The 19,067-nt window shown below is 43.7% G+C and overlaps 1 protein-coding gene across 1 annotated transcript; it reads right to left on the bottom strand.

Moving 5' to 3' along the window:
- Nucleotides 1–217: 217 nt before the first annotated feature.
- znf507 (zinc finger protein 507) lies at nucleotides 218–12,885 on the bottom strand (the record flags this gene model as incomplete). The annotated part of the gene is made up of 6 exons (XM_079216562.1): nucleotides 10,681–12,885; nucleotides 8,139–8,256; nucleotides 7,884–7,992; nucleotides 3,330–3,434; nucleotides 1,688–1,822; nucleotides 218–650 (listed from the first exon to the last, which is right to left on the bottom strand). The coding sequence occupies exons 1-6, from the start codon at nucleotides 12,877–12,879 to the stop codon at nucleotides 218–220; spliced, it is 3,099 nt and encodes a 1,032-aa protein (XP_079072688.1). The 5' UTR covers nucleotides 12,880–12,885.
- Between the last annotated feature and the right edge of the window lie 6,182 nt (nucleotides 12,886–19,067).

The following is a 19,067-nucleotide window of genomic DNA, read 5'->3' as shown; positions in this document are numbered from 1 at the left end:
TGGGACAGCGGCATCGCACCATCGACACCACAACCGACCCGACCAGAGGACATTCTGACACAAGACTGACCGTAGATGTGAAATGTTTACACCTCGACATCCATCGCAAACCACCTTGAGGTAAAACTAAAAGCACAAAAGGAAATACTTTAGTGAGCAGCAGCTCATCGTGAGATTGCTGTGGTGTCAGTGTTAGTATGAAGAGGGCGGGCAGGTCTCACTCTGCTGTTTGTGCTTCTGCTTGCTGCTGCTGCTGCTGCTCCTTGTTGAGGATGATGCTGATTATGTCCCCCTCGTGCTCCTTCATGTGCTCCATCAGCCGCTCTTTGCTGGTGGACTCGAAGCCACAGATGCAGCAGCAGAACAAGAGCATGCAGTATTCCATGCCGGGGCCCAGAGCGGCCTGGCCGGTGCGCGACTGGCTCTGGGGCTGTGCGGGGTCCTTCCCCTGGGGGCTTGGGGACCTAGCGGGCCACTGTGCGTGGTCCGTGAGCAGGCCCGCCGAGCTGTCCACGGCCAATCCGGGCGCCGTCGTCGCCGCGGGTGTCGGCAGTGGCTCCACTGAGCCCTGTGCCTTGTCCTGTGAGGCCGGAGCCACCACAGGGCGCTCTGCCACCGACTCCAGCACCGCCGACAACTTCTGAGGAGCTCTGAAGGGAAAATAATGCCAACAAGAACACAGCGGGAGCAAGAGTCAAATGTTGGGGTAGTGGTGGCACACTGACTCAGCACTACTTCTTGTTTTTAGACCTCTGTTGGACGTATTAAGTCACTTAATCGATTATCCCTATGATGCAGAGCGTATTTGTGAGACAGCTGTGTCACGCTATATCTGTCAAAACACAAACTAATGAGCACAGTTAGGAACAAACTCTTGTTGAAGTACAACCTTTGCAATTAGCTGAATGTCATATTTTCTTAAAAAAAAAACAACATACACTGGAAAAAACAACTGCCAGCCAATGTTTAACCATTAAGTATCAATTTGTATCAAAAAGACAGTTAATATAAGGAAAGACATATTTTCTTCATCTACTATAGCTTGCTATGCAGGGGGAAGTGGGTCTGATAGGGGGAAGGGGCAAGTTTGTTAATGGAACAGCTTTAAAAGGTTCTCTGTACAATTCACAGCATTAGCTCTCTGAGAAAATCTTCCATATCCAAGCAATGCTGGTAGTGGAACAGGAAAATCCCTCATCGAATCCTTGTGAATCTGAATTGATTCAGGAAACCAAATGTATCGTGTAAAAAATATAGAACAAGTCTGCAAGTTTCAGCTACTTGAAGCTAAATTGAGGACTTTTTTTTTTAGCCTGCTGGTGCCAGTGTTGAAGAATTCCAACGATTTGCATTCATTAAAAGGCACACAAATGAAGTTGAATAGTTAATGACCTGTACAACCGACATAACATACTTTATTTAAAGCTGCACTAGGGCAACTCTTAACACTGCAGGCTACAAATGGTGGCATTTACAGTTCGGGCTTTCACTGGAAGAAACATCACAACATTAAGAGTGCATATTGCAGCTTTAGCTGTAATCAAGCCTTAAAAGCCCCTGCGATATGAAAGCGCTCATTATAAGTGTTTTCCAGGACCCACAGTGTGCTGCCAGTGGCTATACTGTAGTTATTGGCACATACAGAAATGAGACCTGAAAGAACTGGACATGGTTTTTTTGCATTTACCGGCTGCTCTGGGAGATGGCCTCGTTAATGGCTTTGTTGACTTGCTCGTAGTTGTAATTCTGGTCTCCGGCGTGCTTCCACATGTGGGATTTGAGAGACGGGGGATGACTGCACACATATCCACACAGAGAGCACCTGGGAGAAGAACAAATGGGAAGAAGATGAGCACCAGAGTGAGCAGCTTTAATATGCGCGCTGCCTTTCCCGTCTCCTACTTCCTATCGAGAAAATCGTCCTGACCCTAAAACTCTGCAGGGTAGACTGGGCTTGAGAGATGTGGACCAAGAGTGGAGCGCGGACGAAGGATTGAGAGTTTCAGAGACTGGGAGAAATAGTTTAGCTTAGCTATCTGCTAACCTCCTCAGCTGTCACAGTGTTGGCCTGCTGTTGGTCTTATTTTCGGTAGCATGGAAGCGTAGTGGGATTAGCAAGCTAAATAGCTGGCTACTGAGCTAGCTTGCTAGCTTCATCGCGCTTTCATGCAACAAAGACAGAAAATTATCCGAAATGAGTTGTCAGTTGTGTGGCGTTAACAATGTGCTCTTCTACACTGTGACAGCCTTGTGTGGGTGAAGCAGTAAATTGTTAAACTTAACACATTCAGTGACTGGCTACTTAGCTAGCTACCTTGCTATTTCCACCATGCTTTCGCGAGACAGAAAGTGAGCAGCAGCTTTGGGTCTATGATCCATCTGCTTCTGGAGGAGGGCAGACGGGAGCTCTGGAGACGACTGAGCTAACTAGCCGGCTCTGGAAATGAACAAGCTAGCTAACTAGCCATCCATCCTCTCTTCAACTGCCAGCGAAGTGGTCTCCCAGGCTCATACCGTACCGCTGGTTAGTGTTAACTTGCGCAAGAAAAGCCTGCTTTCCCTCCCTGAGAGTGGGTGACTGTACATGTTGAGAGAAACTTATAATAGAAGCAACAGTAAAAGAAAACAAGCCAATGAAACTTGCTAGCAAGCGTCAACACCTCTAGAGAAATATTCGGCCTCCCCCGACACTCCACCCACAAATATACGTCATCACATTTTTGAGAAAAAGGGGGTCCAATCATTTACTCTGTAAAACCAGTGTCCATAGAGACTGGACCAGAACTAAAAAAGGTAACAGCGCTTCACTGTTTCTTTGAACTCGACCAAATGAACCAAGCTACAGGTGCAAAAGTGACCTTCAATTTAGATCCTTTTTTAAAATCAGTCTCTCTTAAGGTACCCTGCTACATAATAGTGCAATACAGAGTAGCTTTAGGGCCCCGTACTGAAGAAGGGCTTTGTGTGTATGGAAAGATGGGCATTCTAGGCTTGAAGGTACTGAGGACAGAATGACTGTCCTGACTGAATTACGGCATTCATTGAAGTGGAAATTAGCCGTCAGGGCCTTGTCCCAGGATGAGGACATTTAACATAATGAGGACAAAGTACTCAACCCCATTCACTTTCTCCAACCCTCCAACCACTAACTTTGCAATCAGGCCCATTACTCAGCGTTCCAGGCTGTTGGCACCACGAGTGACACAAATGTCGCCTCAAACCGGCTTCTTTTTGGCCAGGCGCAGCTCTTCGTTCTCACATCAGAGGTCCAGCAGCCTCTCTGTATCATTTCTCTTTGGGAGGGATTTGCGTTTAAGGTTTTCCCTCACCTGTACTGCTCCAGCAGCTGCACGGCCTGGTGCTCCTGCGGGTGCCGCCTCATGTGGCTCTTTAAACTGTTCATGTTGGTGGTGGCAAAATCGCAGCTACAGCACCTGGCAAGAGGGAGAAAAATGGATTGGCGAGAGATGAGGGAAACAGGAGGTAGAGCGTCTTAGTTTAACACGCTGCCTTCTGAGGTCACCGTTGTGCTTGTTTGCACTTGTAGCCTGGGGGGAGACGGGGGATTTACAGCAAAACGGAGAGGAAATTGCCACTTTAGGAAAACAACTAAATCACAACATGTTCTACTTTGTTGCACTTTGGATGATGAAACCAACTTTTTTAGCCGCTCGGAGGCAAATACTGTACGAGGACAGCAGACGACAGGCAACTCGCGGCCACTTGCCATGCATTAAAATAAAGTCAGACAAAACAAAGTGTTGCCCTTCATCATGTGAGGTGTACTGGGTCCAGAAGATTAAAAAGATGGATTTGACCCACCAAGAAGACTTTGCAGCGCATTACTTCGCTCGACGTAAAGTCCAGGTAAGTGAGGAAGAGCAAATATGTTCTGCAGTCGATAAGCCACGGCCTGTAAAGGCCCGCTGAGAGATTGTGATATGGAGGCTACATATCGTCATGGCTGTTCTATTAGTTACCTTTACCCACTTAGCCCTTATATCACATTACTGATGATTGTTTAAAAATATAAAATATGGTGTACACAAAATCGTCAAATTATCGACATTGAGGTATTCGTTTGAAAACATTGCGATACTTTCCAGATATCGCCAAGCACTAAATCTGCCCACAGCTACACGGTATAAATTGAGCACCGGGTGTTGGAAGTTAAAACTTGGACTGGAACTAGAACAAAATAAAAAGGTAGAGTGCCCTCTAGAATTGTTGCCAACCTTAGTGTGAATGTGAGCAACCCGGGAGGAGAAAAAAAGATTTAGCTGTTTATCCTCTCGGCCTTTCACTCGAGAAAACCTTCACAAAAATGTCACCTTTTCATCGAAGTAAGATTTATTAAAATTTTTTGCAGACCACATGCCACAGAAAATCTAACGATTCAAATCTAACTGAAGAATATTGCCAGACATTTGTTAAGATGACCTTTAAGAGAGGGTCCCCTAATTAGGGTGTTCTACATGACCTTGATATGAATACCATACCCTATTGTCCTTGATCTCTAAAGAATCTGCAAATCCTTCCCTTTAAAAAATTAAAAAAATAATATTTATTATTTATTTTCTGCATAAATGACGATCAAAGGTCAAGAGTTTGATCAGAAAATGAGTCCTTGATCGCTCTCAGAGTTTTTTTTTTATTGTATTTTTGGTGCCTTCCCATCATATCACAAAGTAATACTGCACCTCTTTAGACCTAAAGCATCCAAATCTGCAATAATAATCACAACAAACGCAAGCAATGACATCTTTTTCAAGCCTTTCCAGGCCAAAGATCATGTTTTTCGGTTCAGAAATTGAAAAATCAAGCTTACGGAATTATAAAAATATAACAATCTTTTTTATGTAGTTTCTCTTCTCAGAAGGGTTTACAGTACTTTAGCCGTTTAAATGTATTATATCGGAGCTGTGGATGATGATCTAGAAGCGTTTGAGGGTTTTTTAAACTCACTTCCTCATTTCCGAAAAATCTGTAAAAAAAGGCTGCAGGCTGATCAGGTTAAGTGAGTGAACCATGAATTACTCACTGGGGGTAAAAACATGAGGTCACAGAGGCCAAATTCCCATTTGTCGCTCATCACCGAGAACTCAGTGGCATAAGGATGTTCAGCTGCACAAATCAAGGGGATAGAAAAATCCCAAGCAGCTGAAAAATACACACTGTGAACTGTGGTGGAGGGTCTTTGATGTTGAGGCGTTGGGGGGGCTGTTTTTTCTTCCAAAGGCCCTGGACTTTTTGGGTTGATGGACTCCATCAAATACCGGCCAAAAAATAAATGAAAACCTAACAGCCTCTGCCAGGAAGCTCAAAATGCGCTGTGGTCGGTCCTTCCAGCAGGACAATGATACGAAGCACACACAAAAAAAAAAAAATCTGCTCAAAAATGGTTCACGGACGCAGAGTCAAAAGGTTTTGCCATGGCCATCACAGTCCTCTGACCTGAACCTCCCCCCCTGTGGAAAGTCTGTGTGTTGCTCTGAAGAGGAGAGTCCAACAAGCATCGACCTCACAACCCGTAGAGCTCCTTTGTGGAAAGAATCCAGCGTTCAGCGACCTCACCGCGGGAGGATTCAGAGCCGGTTCCATGGCGACGGGAGGCTGCACAAAATGTGAGAATGAAGCGGTGCCAATAAAACGTCTGTCTCATGATCAGAATTGAATGATTCTTTCCATTGGGTTACTTCGAATAAAAAGTTAGGTCTTTGTGAAGATTTTGAAATGAAGCATCGCAAGGATGAACAATAAAGATGTCTCAATGCAATGTGCTGTCTGCAAACCGGCGAGTATGAAGGGGTGAAGGTGCTGACTTCCAGCTTTAATTTGAGGCCGCTTACACCCAGACCGGGTGGAGAACATCCGCCCCCGTCAATATCCGTCTGCAACGCAATTAAAGCTCATAGTCGGAGCTTCGCTTCAAACCCAATGTGCCGAGCCCCAAAAACCACAGAAACAGTTCGCTAACACCTACGCATTGCAGCAACTCCTCCTTTGACATTTCCAGTCAGATGTGAACGCAATCTTCTGGTTTCAATAAAACACTAATGCAAAATTGTGGACGCAATAGCAACGGCGCCTGCACAATTAACTCGGTATAAATGTCCTTCAGGCGGGAGACTTTCTTCAGCCATTTTTTTTTCATCGCCTAAGTTTGAACGTTCTCTTGTTTTCACGCTTTTTATATCTGAATATTTCCTCTTTTTTTTTAATCTAAAACCAAAAACCACTGTCTTACAGAACAGATTACCCTTCTGGTTAGAAACAGCAATTAGACGCCACCTGACCTTATCAAAGCGGAGAGGAATAGTGTGTGTGTGTGTGTGTGTGTGTGTGTGTGTGTGTGTGTGTGTACATTTGACCGTAGAGCATGGGTGACACCGTTAAGGAAGCTGAAGGAAACACCTGTATGTGTTCACACCTCAGGCAGCTCTGTGTTAACACTAACACAATACGTGTGTGTGTGTGTGTGTGTGTGTGTGTGTGTGTGTGTGTGAGAGAGTGTGGGGCGGCTACACAGTGAACACACAACTACACAGATCCCAGTGCTGGTCTGAGCATCACTGGGCATGTACTGCCATCTAGTGGTCCTTTCTGACAGCTCAGGCCCCTTTATATTTTATTGAAGCCAGCACATGAAAGGTGAGGCTCATTATCTGGCAACGACTGCTTGATTGGCTCCCTCTGTATGAAAACGCTACCGCACATCTGAAAATGCAGCGTTCACCGACCACCAACACCGCCACAAGGGAGGAACAAATGCACTGAACTCGAAAACATATCGTGTCAACATTCTTTTCCTCCAAGTTTGACTTCTAATATGTAGGAATAAAAGAGAGCGGACCTCTAAATCGTGCGTCATGTTAAGGCAACACGCTGTGCAGGATAATTCAAAACAGAAGTCTGTAAATATGCAACAGGATCAGAAATATGCAATCAGTGCCCTAAAACTATGCAATCAGTCTCCAGATTGGGCTCTACTTCATTAGAATGTCATTAAAGCTGAATGTCATAAGTAATTTCTGCAACTATCATTAACATATTCTATAACTACAACATAACACACAGTACGACTACAATAACAAATTACGTTTGCTGTGGAAAACTAACAAAATCACAAACTTTTAAAGTCGGTAAGTGTGGTAATAAAGTATTAAATCAACAGCACATGCAGCCCAAATAGAATAAAATGGAAATAAATGGTATTTGTGTGTCATTCATGGTGACTTTTTTTAAAGCCATGTTTACTTTGATTATAATAAAAGACCAATTTTAACACAAATACATTTCTTTATGAAGAAGAAAAAAAGCTTATGTTCTATACCTTTAATGAAAAGCAGAAACTCAACAAACTAAAACTGCTGAAACTGAACTCGGGCTCATCAGTAAGATTTTTCAACTACATTATATTTTTAGGTTTTAAGCCAGTTTGGTTCTGATCGGTCAGGGGGGGTGGAGAGACAGCTCCAACAAGAGTCTGGTCGATTTAAAGTTTTACCAGTCAGATCTGGTTTGATTTTGTACAAACTGGCTGAACCCGCATTTGTAAACATAAAAGAAAAGGCCGACATCAGCAACCTGTGCTGATGGGAACGGATCTGTCACGACTAAAACGACGCGGCCGCTTTGCTGTACGACACGATGGAGAAGAAACGCAAACGTAACTTCAAGATGTATTTATCAAAACAAATATTACTTATCTAATGGACCGAGGAGCTCCTGGTTGCTGCAAGAAAACAAGAAGTAAGAAAAATAGTAATATAATAAGGAAAAGTCAGTCACAAGAACCTGTGGACCCGTCTTTAGCTCATTAGGGAGTACTTGTATTTAGGTCATAGTGGTGCATTTAAACATTTTTATTTTTTATAACTCACCGATAAGGCTTGTCGGAGTTATGAATCCGACGGTGGTTCCTCACCCCGACATACGTAGAGCTGGTGTAGTCGCATACGTCGCACTTGTACATCTTCTGCAAGCCACATTCTGTAATGGAGCACAAACGAAACCGGTTACACTCCTCCGCAAAACACTGGACACAAATCCCATGGCAGTACGTGGAGCGGAGGCACGGAGCTAGCCGCCGCCGACCCATCGTTACACACAACAAAGTCACAAAAACACGCCCTCACCTTCATCCGCCACCAGCTCGGCTTCCTCCACCATGGCCACGGTTTCAGTGACGGGCGTCAGGGCTGTCGCGTCCCCGCTGAAGCTGTGCCGCTCCCTTTCATGACTTCTTAACTGACTCTAAGTAAAGAGAAAACACAATCACACACACACTATCAGCTCTCTAGACAAAAGAAATGACAGTACATGCAGCTGACATTCAAATTGGATGTCTTTTCTCCATTGATCTATAAAGCAACGAGCTAAATGCAGACGTATGAGGCTGCTCTGTTTAGACAAGGTGAACTAAACAAACAGAAACTCGGTGGTCGGGTGATGGTTCAGTCCTTTATTTAAAAAGGGAGGTCACGTGTGGCCTCGGTGAAACAGAACCTCCATTTCAAAAGTCAGAGTAGATGCGTGTTCTCATGAAAAGCATGGCTTTTGTCTTGTATTTCATTCCATCACTGATGTCAGACTACACAACAAACAGAGCTAAAAACAAAACGCTTTTTTGGTCACTTTAACCGCTTTAACTGGAGCAGTATAAATACATTCTTAAATACTTGTTTATTCTCTCTCTCATATATATATATATATATATATATATATATATATATATATATAAATAAAAAAATAGTGCTATTGTGGATTACTTTTACTATTTACTTATATTTATTACTTGCTTCTTATTTTACTACTATCTCTTGCTGCTGTAATCCTGCAATTTCCCCACTGCGGGACTAATAAAGAATTATCTTATCTCTTATTTGAGTCGTTGCATCATTTTTATTTGAAGTTCGGTATCCTGATAGTGAACGTGGAGTGAATCATTGTGAAGCAGAATTAGGCTGTAAATAGCTATCAGTATGTAAAAGCATACTTTTGTACTTTCTCAGACGTTATCTTTAGTATTTTATTTATTGACAACTTGACAGTCAGGTGTGTCAAGAAATGAAATATGATGGTTAATGTGTCGTTTTACTGGAAACGCCCTCTTAGCCAGCGAGAAAAGCTGTTTAAACTGTTCTTGACAAATTCACAGGTTTGGGTTTTATAGTTATAGACAACTGGGCTAGTTATTGGGGCGAATAATGAAACGACTTGAGAAAGATTATAAAAAAATTTTGGAACACCGTGCCAACCGCGATGGTGGTCATCAATGCCATGACAACACTGGCGTTGCCTCGGTTTGCTTATACATTATTTACTTCTATTCCACTGTGCATCTCTCAGTGTTATTTCAACTAAAATAACTGTTTTGCTGTTGCTTCATTTTTCAGAATTTTTGTCGGCGTGAAGGTCAACTTCGTCTCCCCCATTGTATCCTGTGGTATCCGGCAATCTGTTTAAATATTTGGGCTTTCTGCCGTGGTCGTCCTCCTGACAGGAACCTGGAAGAGATGCCTGTTCGGCTACAGATTGAGCCTTCATATCTCCCAGCACAAAAGGGCAAAAAGGCACAAAAAGGTTTGGCCTCAGGTAATACAGGTGTTAAAATATACCTACACACCCCTGTACCGTCCAATCATGCCTCTAAAGCAGGTCTGGAGGACCCAGTCTTAAAACTTGAAAGGGGGAAGGAGATCATATCTTTATGGGATATTTCTATATTCATAATTAGCTTGTCTATTTCTGCAGCAGACATTTCAGCTTCCCAATTCGCATGTCTTCCATTTTCTACAATTGTGACACTTTTGTTGTCTCGTGTCTCACCGTGGCGCTTCAGGAGTCTCTTGACTATTAAACCACTTCCTAAAAGGTGCGCCGTCAGATTAATTTTTTTACAACAGCTTACGGCATTTAAATAGTCCATCGTCACATTTCCTTTCGGTTACTGCAATTGCAGACTTAGTGTGGAAAACAGACATTGAAAACAGAATATTTCAATCATACGTTGATGCAACTAAAAGTTGTGCACAGATTGCCCTTCTCTCCCACTAGCTGATAGAAGAAAACTAATGCTACAGTTGTGAAAACATTTGAAATGTGGCTGAAGTTATCAGGAAATATATTACCTTGTATTTGTATTTGTGATACATTTGCGTTTTTTCCCCCTCTAATTTCCTTCTAATTTTTTTAATCTTCTATAGTCGTCATTTCCAATATATTTGTTGTTTGTGTGTGCTTTTGCTGTATTTCTATATTTCTCAATCAATCAACAAAAAAAAGGAATAAAAAAGACTAAAAAGACCATAGATTCAGAGGAAATGCATAATAAAATGCAATAAATGTAACCCAGGGTAACGCATTTCCACGGTTTCTTCCATTCCACTAAAAGCCCAAACCTCATTATTCAGTTTACTGTCAAATATGAAAAGGCAGAGAAAACAATATTTCTTTGGCATTTGAACTTGGAAAATAACTTTCTGTAAAACTAGTAATGAGGATGTGGATAAAAAAAGAAAAAGAAAAAAAGTGACAATTAGTAGGAGTCCAGTTGATAGAAAGTGTTACACGGTGGTACGAGTGAGCACGACTGTCAGTGTTGCTTTTACTGGGGAATAAATCCCTCTGAAAACTAAGCATTTTAATACACCATTTAAAATGTTGACGTGTCCTCACCTTGTAGTGGAAGATGTCCGGGCACTGCTTGCACTGGTACATCCTGGTCTTACAGTGGTAGATCATGTGGCTCTCCAGGTCCTTGCTGTCCGAGGCGATGTGCTCGCAGATGGGACACTGGTACGGCTGCCTCTGCCTGTGCCCCCGCAGGTGCTGTTTGATGTAGCCCTTGTTGCCGCTGCTGTAGCGGCACAGGCGACAACGGTACGGCCGCTCGCTGCCGGGGATGTAGTCCACCAGCCCGTCCATTTCCGGGATGCCGCACATGTAGCCCTCGGCGCCGTTCGCCGCGACCACGGCCCCATTTTGGAACTGCGCATTGTCCTGAAGCTCTTTTAAGATGTCCTCATCCGAGGCGTTCTGGTCCGAGCGTTCTCGGAGTCTCTCGATGACGGTTAGCAGCGACAGGCTGATGCCGGCTTTGGTGGCGGGGCCCTCCTCGTCCCCCTCCCCCAGCGACCCCAAATCTTCCTCTCTGCCCCCGCCGTGGCGCTCCAGGTCCAGCAGAGCGGCTGTTGTCTCTGCGTCGGACGCCCTCTGCCCAGCCTCTACGAGTCTCTGACCTGAGCTGGGGCTCTGTGCCTGTGCTGTGATGGTCTTTAGACTTACCTTGGTGCTGGAGGGGGCGAGCTCGGGGGTCCTCATGGGCATAGCGACCAGGACCTCGGCCGCCAGAGAGTGCAGGCGGAGGGACTCCGAATGTGTCCGTTTGCGACTGGCCGGGGGAATGTTCTCATCCCGTTGAGCGTCACTACCCACACAGGGTTTAACGTCGACCGCCTCAACCTCACCAGCTCCCACGCGGTCCCGCTCTTCTTCCTCCTTGACACCCGCTAAGTTCTGGTCCCTGTCCACGTCAGGGCCGAGAAGCAGCGGGTTTGTCGACATACCCGCATCCTCGGCCGAAGGGAGCCGCTCCACGATCACGTTGATGTGGCCGGCGCTGTTGGGGCTGCTGTTGATGATCTTTTGAGCCGACGACAGTAAGCTGTCCGTCGCCGAGGTACCGTCATGGGGACTGTCGGTCTCCACCTCGGACTCCGCCTCCGTCATCACCTGCACCTCTACCACAGGCTCCTCCGAGGTCAGATCCTTGATGGGGTACTCCTTCTCCTCCTCCGTCTTTAGGCTTCCGCTGAGATCAGAAACCGGACGAATCGGCGCGTCCCGTCTGCTCTCGGCGGCCATCGGCACGCAGAGCTGGAGCTTGAAGGCAGTGGGCAGCTTCTGCAGGCTTTTATCTTGATGGACTGGGGAGAGAACAACCAGCTCCTCCCGGGTCGTTGCCGGTGCGTTGGCTGTGGCCGGGGCCTCGTCCTCGAAGATGGGGTAGGAGCAGTCGACCAGGCCAGCGTGCTTCCATGCGTGGGTCTTGAGCATCCGCTGCTGGCTGCACACGTAGCTGCAGATCAGGCAGCGGTACAAGCCGTACTCCTCGAAGCTGTACCACTTCTTGTTCTGTGGCAGCTCACTGGAAACGTTCGACGAGCTTCTGATCGCCTCAGTTGCCACGTCGCCAACGCCACTCCAGTCGCTGTCCTGAGTTTCCAAAACCTCTTCCTTAACGCCGTCGAAGTGCAGCCGGACATGGGCCTCCAGCTGGACCTGGTCCCTGGATGTGAAGTGGCACTCGGAGCACATGAGGATGAGGTCGCTGTGCTGCTCGTTGTGCTGCTTCAGGTGCTCTTTGAGCAGGGGCAGCGTTTGGGAGAGATAGGGACACAGGCTGCACTGATAGCATGTCACCGTCCGCTTGTGGTTGCCGGCCCCGGAGGCGATGCTGTTGTTGTTGCTGTCACCGGGCACGGGCGGGGAAAGAGCCGCGCCGCCGCCGTCCAACCGCATCTCCTCCTCATCTGCGCTCTCCTGCCCCTTACAGCTCCTCTTTATTTTCCTAAAGGGAGAGCCTCCTCTGCTCCCCCTCGTCCCGTCCTCCTCACCTCCACCTCCCCCCGCATAGGGGGGTCTCTTTTGTCCCGCCAAGGTGCAGCGCCGCAGGGGCCGCTTCTCCACGATTTTGCTGAGCTTCTCGATCACCTGGATGAGCGAGTCCGCGGCCTGCTTCTGCTGGAAACCCTGGGAGGTGGCCCCCTCGACGTCTCGCCGGGTTCGGCTTTGAGAGAGGGATCCCAGTGCTGACGGAGTGGAGGAGGCAGAGGAGTGTGTGATGAGTACCGCTACATTGCTGACCTCCTCCATGACCTGGCAGACAGCAGGGAAGAAGGGGGAGAAACTGGTTGGTGCTATGTGGTACATCAGATTTAAACATGTGTGGTCCCTTTCTATTATTGTCGATAAGATACTTTTAAATACAATATTAAAATGTTCCTCCAACGTTGTATCGATATCAGGCGGACACTTAAACTCAGACAAACAATATATTTGTTTTATTGTAGGATAACATGTTGCTAATAATATACGATTGTCAACATAGATTATCCGTCGACAGTTTCCGTATATACATTCTTTTCCTGCATGCATTCATTCCGCCTTTGAAACACTAGAAAACTGTGACTTACTTGTTTTGACCAGTCAAAGTCACTCAAACTACGATAATAAGAAAAAGGGACAAACGAGGAGCTGGAACGCATGGCTGTTCGATAAATATTCTGATCATCAAAACAGCTGTCAGTATTGTTTTGTCCACTTACAAATTAACTGAATAATCAAGTACAATATATTCCTATATTGCCAATAGCATGTGTCTCCAGAAGCCAGTTACAAAAAGCTAGTTTGTGACTCAAAGTTTCCGCGTTAACTTATAGTGTTGTACAATTACTTTGTTTCTAAATGGGGCCGGCGACAGTCAAAACATTGCCATTTATGATCCGTATTTAAAAAGATGCAGAGTAATGATGGCTTTGAGAAAGACTTTCATGATATTTATTGAATACTCTGTATAACTGTAAATATAAATGAAGTGGCCTGCAGCCTGATTTAACACCGGGGCTGGGCGAACGTCACAAAATATTTTATCTGTGCCTCGAAATCAATAGTGCAATAATACTGTAGGATTGCTGATTGGTGCTGTAATTAAACAGCTGCATTTGTATTATTACTTTATTTTTTATAGTACTCATCAGTAAGGTGGCCATAGCGTTTCTGTAATGCACCCTTTACAAGCAGAAGACAACACAAATGTCCTATCAGGATATCATGTTATCCTAAATCGAAGACGATATCTGGCCTCGTATCACAATATTGTTTGTTTGATCAATGCTGTCACTTCTGTATCTACTGAGGGGATCGATAGTCTGTGTAGAAAGAAGGAAAAGGGTGCTAAGCAGCCCACCCAAATCTCAAAGCTAGGTGCGATAACTCAACTCATTCAAGATTAGCCCCGTCAAACAACTCCCCCACGTGCATCTGTTTACAAACGAAGCGAGAGGGAAACGCATATCCAGAAGCTTTCCTCTTTTCCGACCTCAAATCGCCTCTCTTCCTCTTTCCTCCTACTTCCGCTTCTGTGCATGACCACATCAAAGCAACAGAACACACACACACACACACACACACACACACACACACGTATCCGCACGAGCAAGAATGATGGGCTGTGGTCCAGCTTGATTTCTGAGTTATGTGTGTGGCGTGTGTATTGACACCGGACGCGAGAACAAACTGCAGTAATGGCCTTTCTCTTCCATCAGCGATGAAAAGCTGCCAAACGGGCAACGTAAGGTCACTTCAACAGCCAGCGGTGTAAAAAGCCCGACGCTCGCTCTCTCTCTCTCTCCCACTCTCGCTCTCTCTCTCCCCACCCTCCCACGTGTGCTTCTGACCAGTCTCAGACGATGAGCACCTGTCGGGGGTCTAAAAATATTTTTTCACGATCTCGCCCCTGGGAGACGACACGTCAGACAGCCGCCGGTGAGCCACGTTCACCATAGCTACCGCTAGTTGCCGTTAGCTGCGGCGGCTGCGACATTACAAGAGACGTTCACTTGACGGGAAGAACCCCCGAAATTTGTAATGGAAGAGGCAGCACTGTTAGCTTCACAGCCTGCTGCCGGCTATTCACACACAAACACACACGAGTCTCGCACAGCGCTTTTAACTAGTTATCCACACACGACTGTGCGAGGTTTTAATTATCATGTCGGTTAATGTGTGACGGAGGAGCGCGTGGCTGCCATTCAAATGAAGACGTACTCACTGACACGGAAAGGCTCGACGCTCTTTGTCCTCAACACATAAAAACGGCTTTGTTTTATTCGTTAACCATAAAAAAAAAAGAAAAAAAGTGGCCTCTCTCTCTCTCACACATTGCAAAATGGCGAGGATGGAATATCAGTCACGTGACCCGGACTTTGGGTCAGGTGACCGAAGCGGACCGATGATTGACGGGTTTGCCCGATGCTGCCTTCAAGTGCTGCTCGTAAAAAAAGCTTCGCGTTTCGACACGGCCTCGTCAGCGCTTTGAGGGGTTTAAATTACATTTTATTAATACGTTGACCAATATCGCCATGCCAAACAAACATTAAAAGGAGAAATATCATTTCATGCTCTAAATTATTTACACCATTTCAAACATTCGGACAGCTGAATGCCGTACAGCCCACATTTCCTCTCAAAAGTAATGTGGATTTTAATGGGTTTTAGCAAAAGTGTCTCACATGAGGACAGTCTGTCGTTTTGTTCTATACATTTTAATATTTTATAAGGGCAACCCCTAAACATGTCTACGCTTTCGATACGTTTAATGATTAAAACAAGCTAGTAATAAAAAAGGCTATAATGTATAAATATCTCTGACATATGAAATAATATAAAGACAAAAACAAAAAGAGGAAAATACAAAGCTATGGTAAATTAAATGTCAAGGAAGGACATAAATAAGTAACGATCACACTGTTCTCAGTCGTTACAAACTTAATTAAATTATGTAATTACATTTTTTTTAAATTAAATTACATAACTTTTATATTTGATATTCTATTGTAAATGTAATATGTTTCTATTGCACTGTGTTGATTGTTTATTGTTGTTTCTCTAATGTATGCACCACCTGCCAAGAGAAATTCCTTGTATGTGTAATATACCTGGCAAATAAATGGTTCTGATTCTGATGACTTTACTTCACACACTTGAACTGAAACTTCCACCAACAATGATGATAGATAAGACTGTGATAGCATCATATTAAGTAATATTATATAAAATATGGCATTTAGCCAATTAAATTAGTCCATCATTCGTATGTATATTACATATATACTAGTTTGGCTTCAGAGGAATACTGAGTGCTTCTCTAGAAGATGTGTTATCTCTACAGCTTAATCTATTCCAATTACATGTCCACTACAAAACTACAATGTCACACAAGAACTACAAATTAAGAAACTCAAGTTGCAAACCTCCATCTCATCTTTTTTTCTCCTACACTGACGCATGTGAGAGAAGAACGTTGACATTTGGGAAGCAGAGCACTTTTTTGTGTCAAAAAGGAAATAACATTATTGTAACTATACCTCATTATGTATTTTCCCTGCACGCAGATTACATTATTACACAAGAAGGCAAAATGGAAGCAGAGGCATGTTTCTCATTTAACTACTCTATGATCATTAACCATGGTCTTGTACACATTAACCACCAGGATCAATGGTCAGGACACTTATTTCCACCGGATCCAGACTGGAACGATGAAGCAATCAACATGTTCACAAAGCTCTGCTGGTGATATTTGTTGAAGTCTGTGCAGGTGTGTGAGGGAGGCACTATCATTTATTATTTATATGAAGGAGATGCAATATTACAGCAATCATTTACCACCATGCAGTTATTCCTTTGAAACAACGTTACAGCTGATATAAAGAAGTGTTTCCATGCTCCGGTCATTTTTTTTTATGTTGGGCTATTTTGCTTACATGTGTCCTTTCAGACCAGCGGAGAGAGAACAACATCCATAATGCACAGGAAGGTGTTTATTTTACTACTTTGTCTTTTAAGTCTGTAGATTTCTCTTAAATTCATAAAAATCTGTCATTGGATAACGCCTCGTTTGTATATTCAATACAACATTTCAGAAAACATGTGATACAAATAATAATTGTCTTGATGTCATTACTGGAGATGTTTTATGATGAAATCTGTTGTATTGTTTTCACCGTATTCACCTGCAGTGTCTTTTTGTCAATTGTATATCTTTAAAGGCCGTTTTCTCTAAATAAGAGCCAGACATCTAAACTTCAGCAGCTCTTACATACAACAAACCTCCCAGTTTCATATTCTGAATGTTATTACATATTGTTCATATTTCATTCAAAGCCTGATTTATATAACATTTTATTCCTAATTCCTATTTAGGAATTAGGAATTCCTATTTTCTGATTCATCCAGTGATACAAATAAATATCCCAAATCTCATCTGTAAAACTCTTTGAATATAATATGTCAACAAAATAAAACAAGAATATTTGAGCCTGGCTTTATCCAATGTTGAGATTTCTGTTCTGGAAATGAATGCATAATAGCACATATTTAATATTACACTGCCTCATTTGCATATCTTAACATAACATTTCAGAAAACTTGTAAAACAAATAAATAAGTGTATTAATGTAAGTAATATTGTGGTGAAGTTCATGTCAAATCTGTAAGTTCATTGTTTTTTACCTGTCTCCCATTAATTTGTTCCTTATCTAAAGGACTGTGAACTCTACTGTTTCTACTGTCTATTTAGAGTATATGCCATAAAAAAGGTTTTAGAAACTGAAAAGCAATTTGGAAAAAAACATTATGAAAATTTAACTAAGACACTAAAGAAACTGTTTCTGAAGATAGAAACTGTACAAAACATTTAAATAAAGGCTAATATCAAATGAGTGAGATACAGTAACGGGGTGTGTGTGTGTGTGTGTGTGTGTGTGTGTGTGTGTGTGTGTGTGTGTGGGTGTGTGTGCGTGTGTGTTTGTGTGTTTAATCAGGTCCAGAGATTTTTCAGCAAGGGTTTTTATATTCATTTTTCACTTTTACATGACGATACAATATCAACCATGGATGTATGAGGATATCTGGCATTGTGTCTCTTCTCTTGCTTCATGGTCATTACCGACTGACTTACTTCATGTTCAGTTTGGCCTTCTTCTTTTTTCTTACAGCAAATCATCATCATCATCTAAATCCTGTATAGCATAAAGAAGAAATAGTCTAAGAATGCCTTGAAGGGGTTGAAGGGCCAGTGTGTGAGATTTGTCGACATCTAGTGGTGAGGCAGCAGACTGCAGCCATGCATCACAAACTACTCTCCAAGCGTGAAGACGGGCCTGGTGATGATGTAAGCGGGTACGTGTCGAAATCAAACCAAGATCCAAGATCTTTAAAATGCCCAACAGAGTGTTAAAATTCACAGCTTAAAAAAAAAATTCCCTTTAGGGATTAATAAAGTATATATTCATTCATTCATTTCATTTTTATTGTTTGTGAAAATTGTGAAATGTATAGAAAATAAGCAACGCAGCTGTGCAGATGTGTGTGTGTGTGTGTGTGTGTGAGAGAGAGAGAGACTTTAAAAACAAAAAAAACTCTGAATACCACACACACACACACACACACACACACACACACACACACACACACACACACACACACACACACACACACACACACACACACACACATAATGTAGTTCAGGCCCAATAGGAGGTAAAACAAGCCAGTGCTGAAAATGACATATTTCACTGTCGGCTGTGTCCATTCATATGTGCTTTTTATGAACTGTAATCCCTTCCACCTTCTATTACCCCCGCCGCCTCTCCGTCAAAGGCACAGCCAGGCTGCTCTCTAATCTGAAGTGACAGCCCATATACTCTCACTCACACATTACAGCGTTGCCTCGGGCAACGGCGCCTGCTCCTTTTCAAAATGTTGGAGCCAGGTTATTTCTATTGAAGTATTAAAGTAATACTTCAGTTTAAGCTATTATTTCAGGGTTTATTATTATTATTATTTTTCTCTCTCCCACCAACTGCAGGGCGGAGTAGGGATTGATTGAATGTGAGAGGAGAGAGAGAGAGAGAGAGAGAGAGAGATAGGGAGAGAGAGAGAGAGAGAGGGGACACACACACACACACACACACACACACACACACGGGGAGCTGGAGATGTGGAGAAGCAGAAGGAGAAGCAAACAGGCTTTCAACTATATCTCACGGTCTTCCTCAGCTGAGATCACATGACTGAACTCCATCCGCTGAAGAAGACCATGAGAAGTGGAGAAAAGCTATGGACCTTGAGTTCGTTTATCTCTCTTTTAAAAAAAACATTTTTGTTGTTGTTAATAATTCATTGAATTCCAATGGTTCTCCAGAGATGTGTGGACGCCCATAAAGTTGGAGGTATCCTGTAATACGAGTCCCTTGTGTGAATAAAGCACCAAAAAAACA

This window comes from Taurulus bubalis (genome assembly GCF_910589615.1).
Source record: "Taurulus bubalis genome assembly, chromosome: 4".
NCBI classification, from domain to species: Eukaryota; Metazoa; Chordata; class Actinopteri; order Perciformes; family Cottidae; genus Taurulus; species Taurulus bubalis.
The sequence above is the reverse complement of the archived record's forward strand: the minus strand, read 5'-3'. Positions and strand labels throughout refer to the sequence as shown.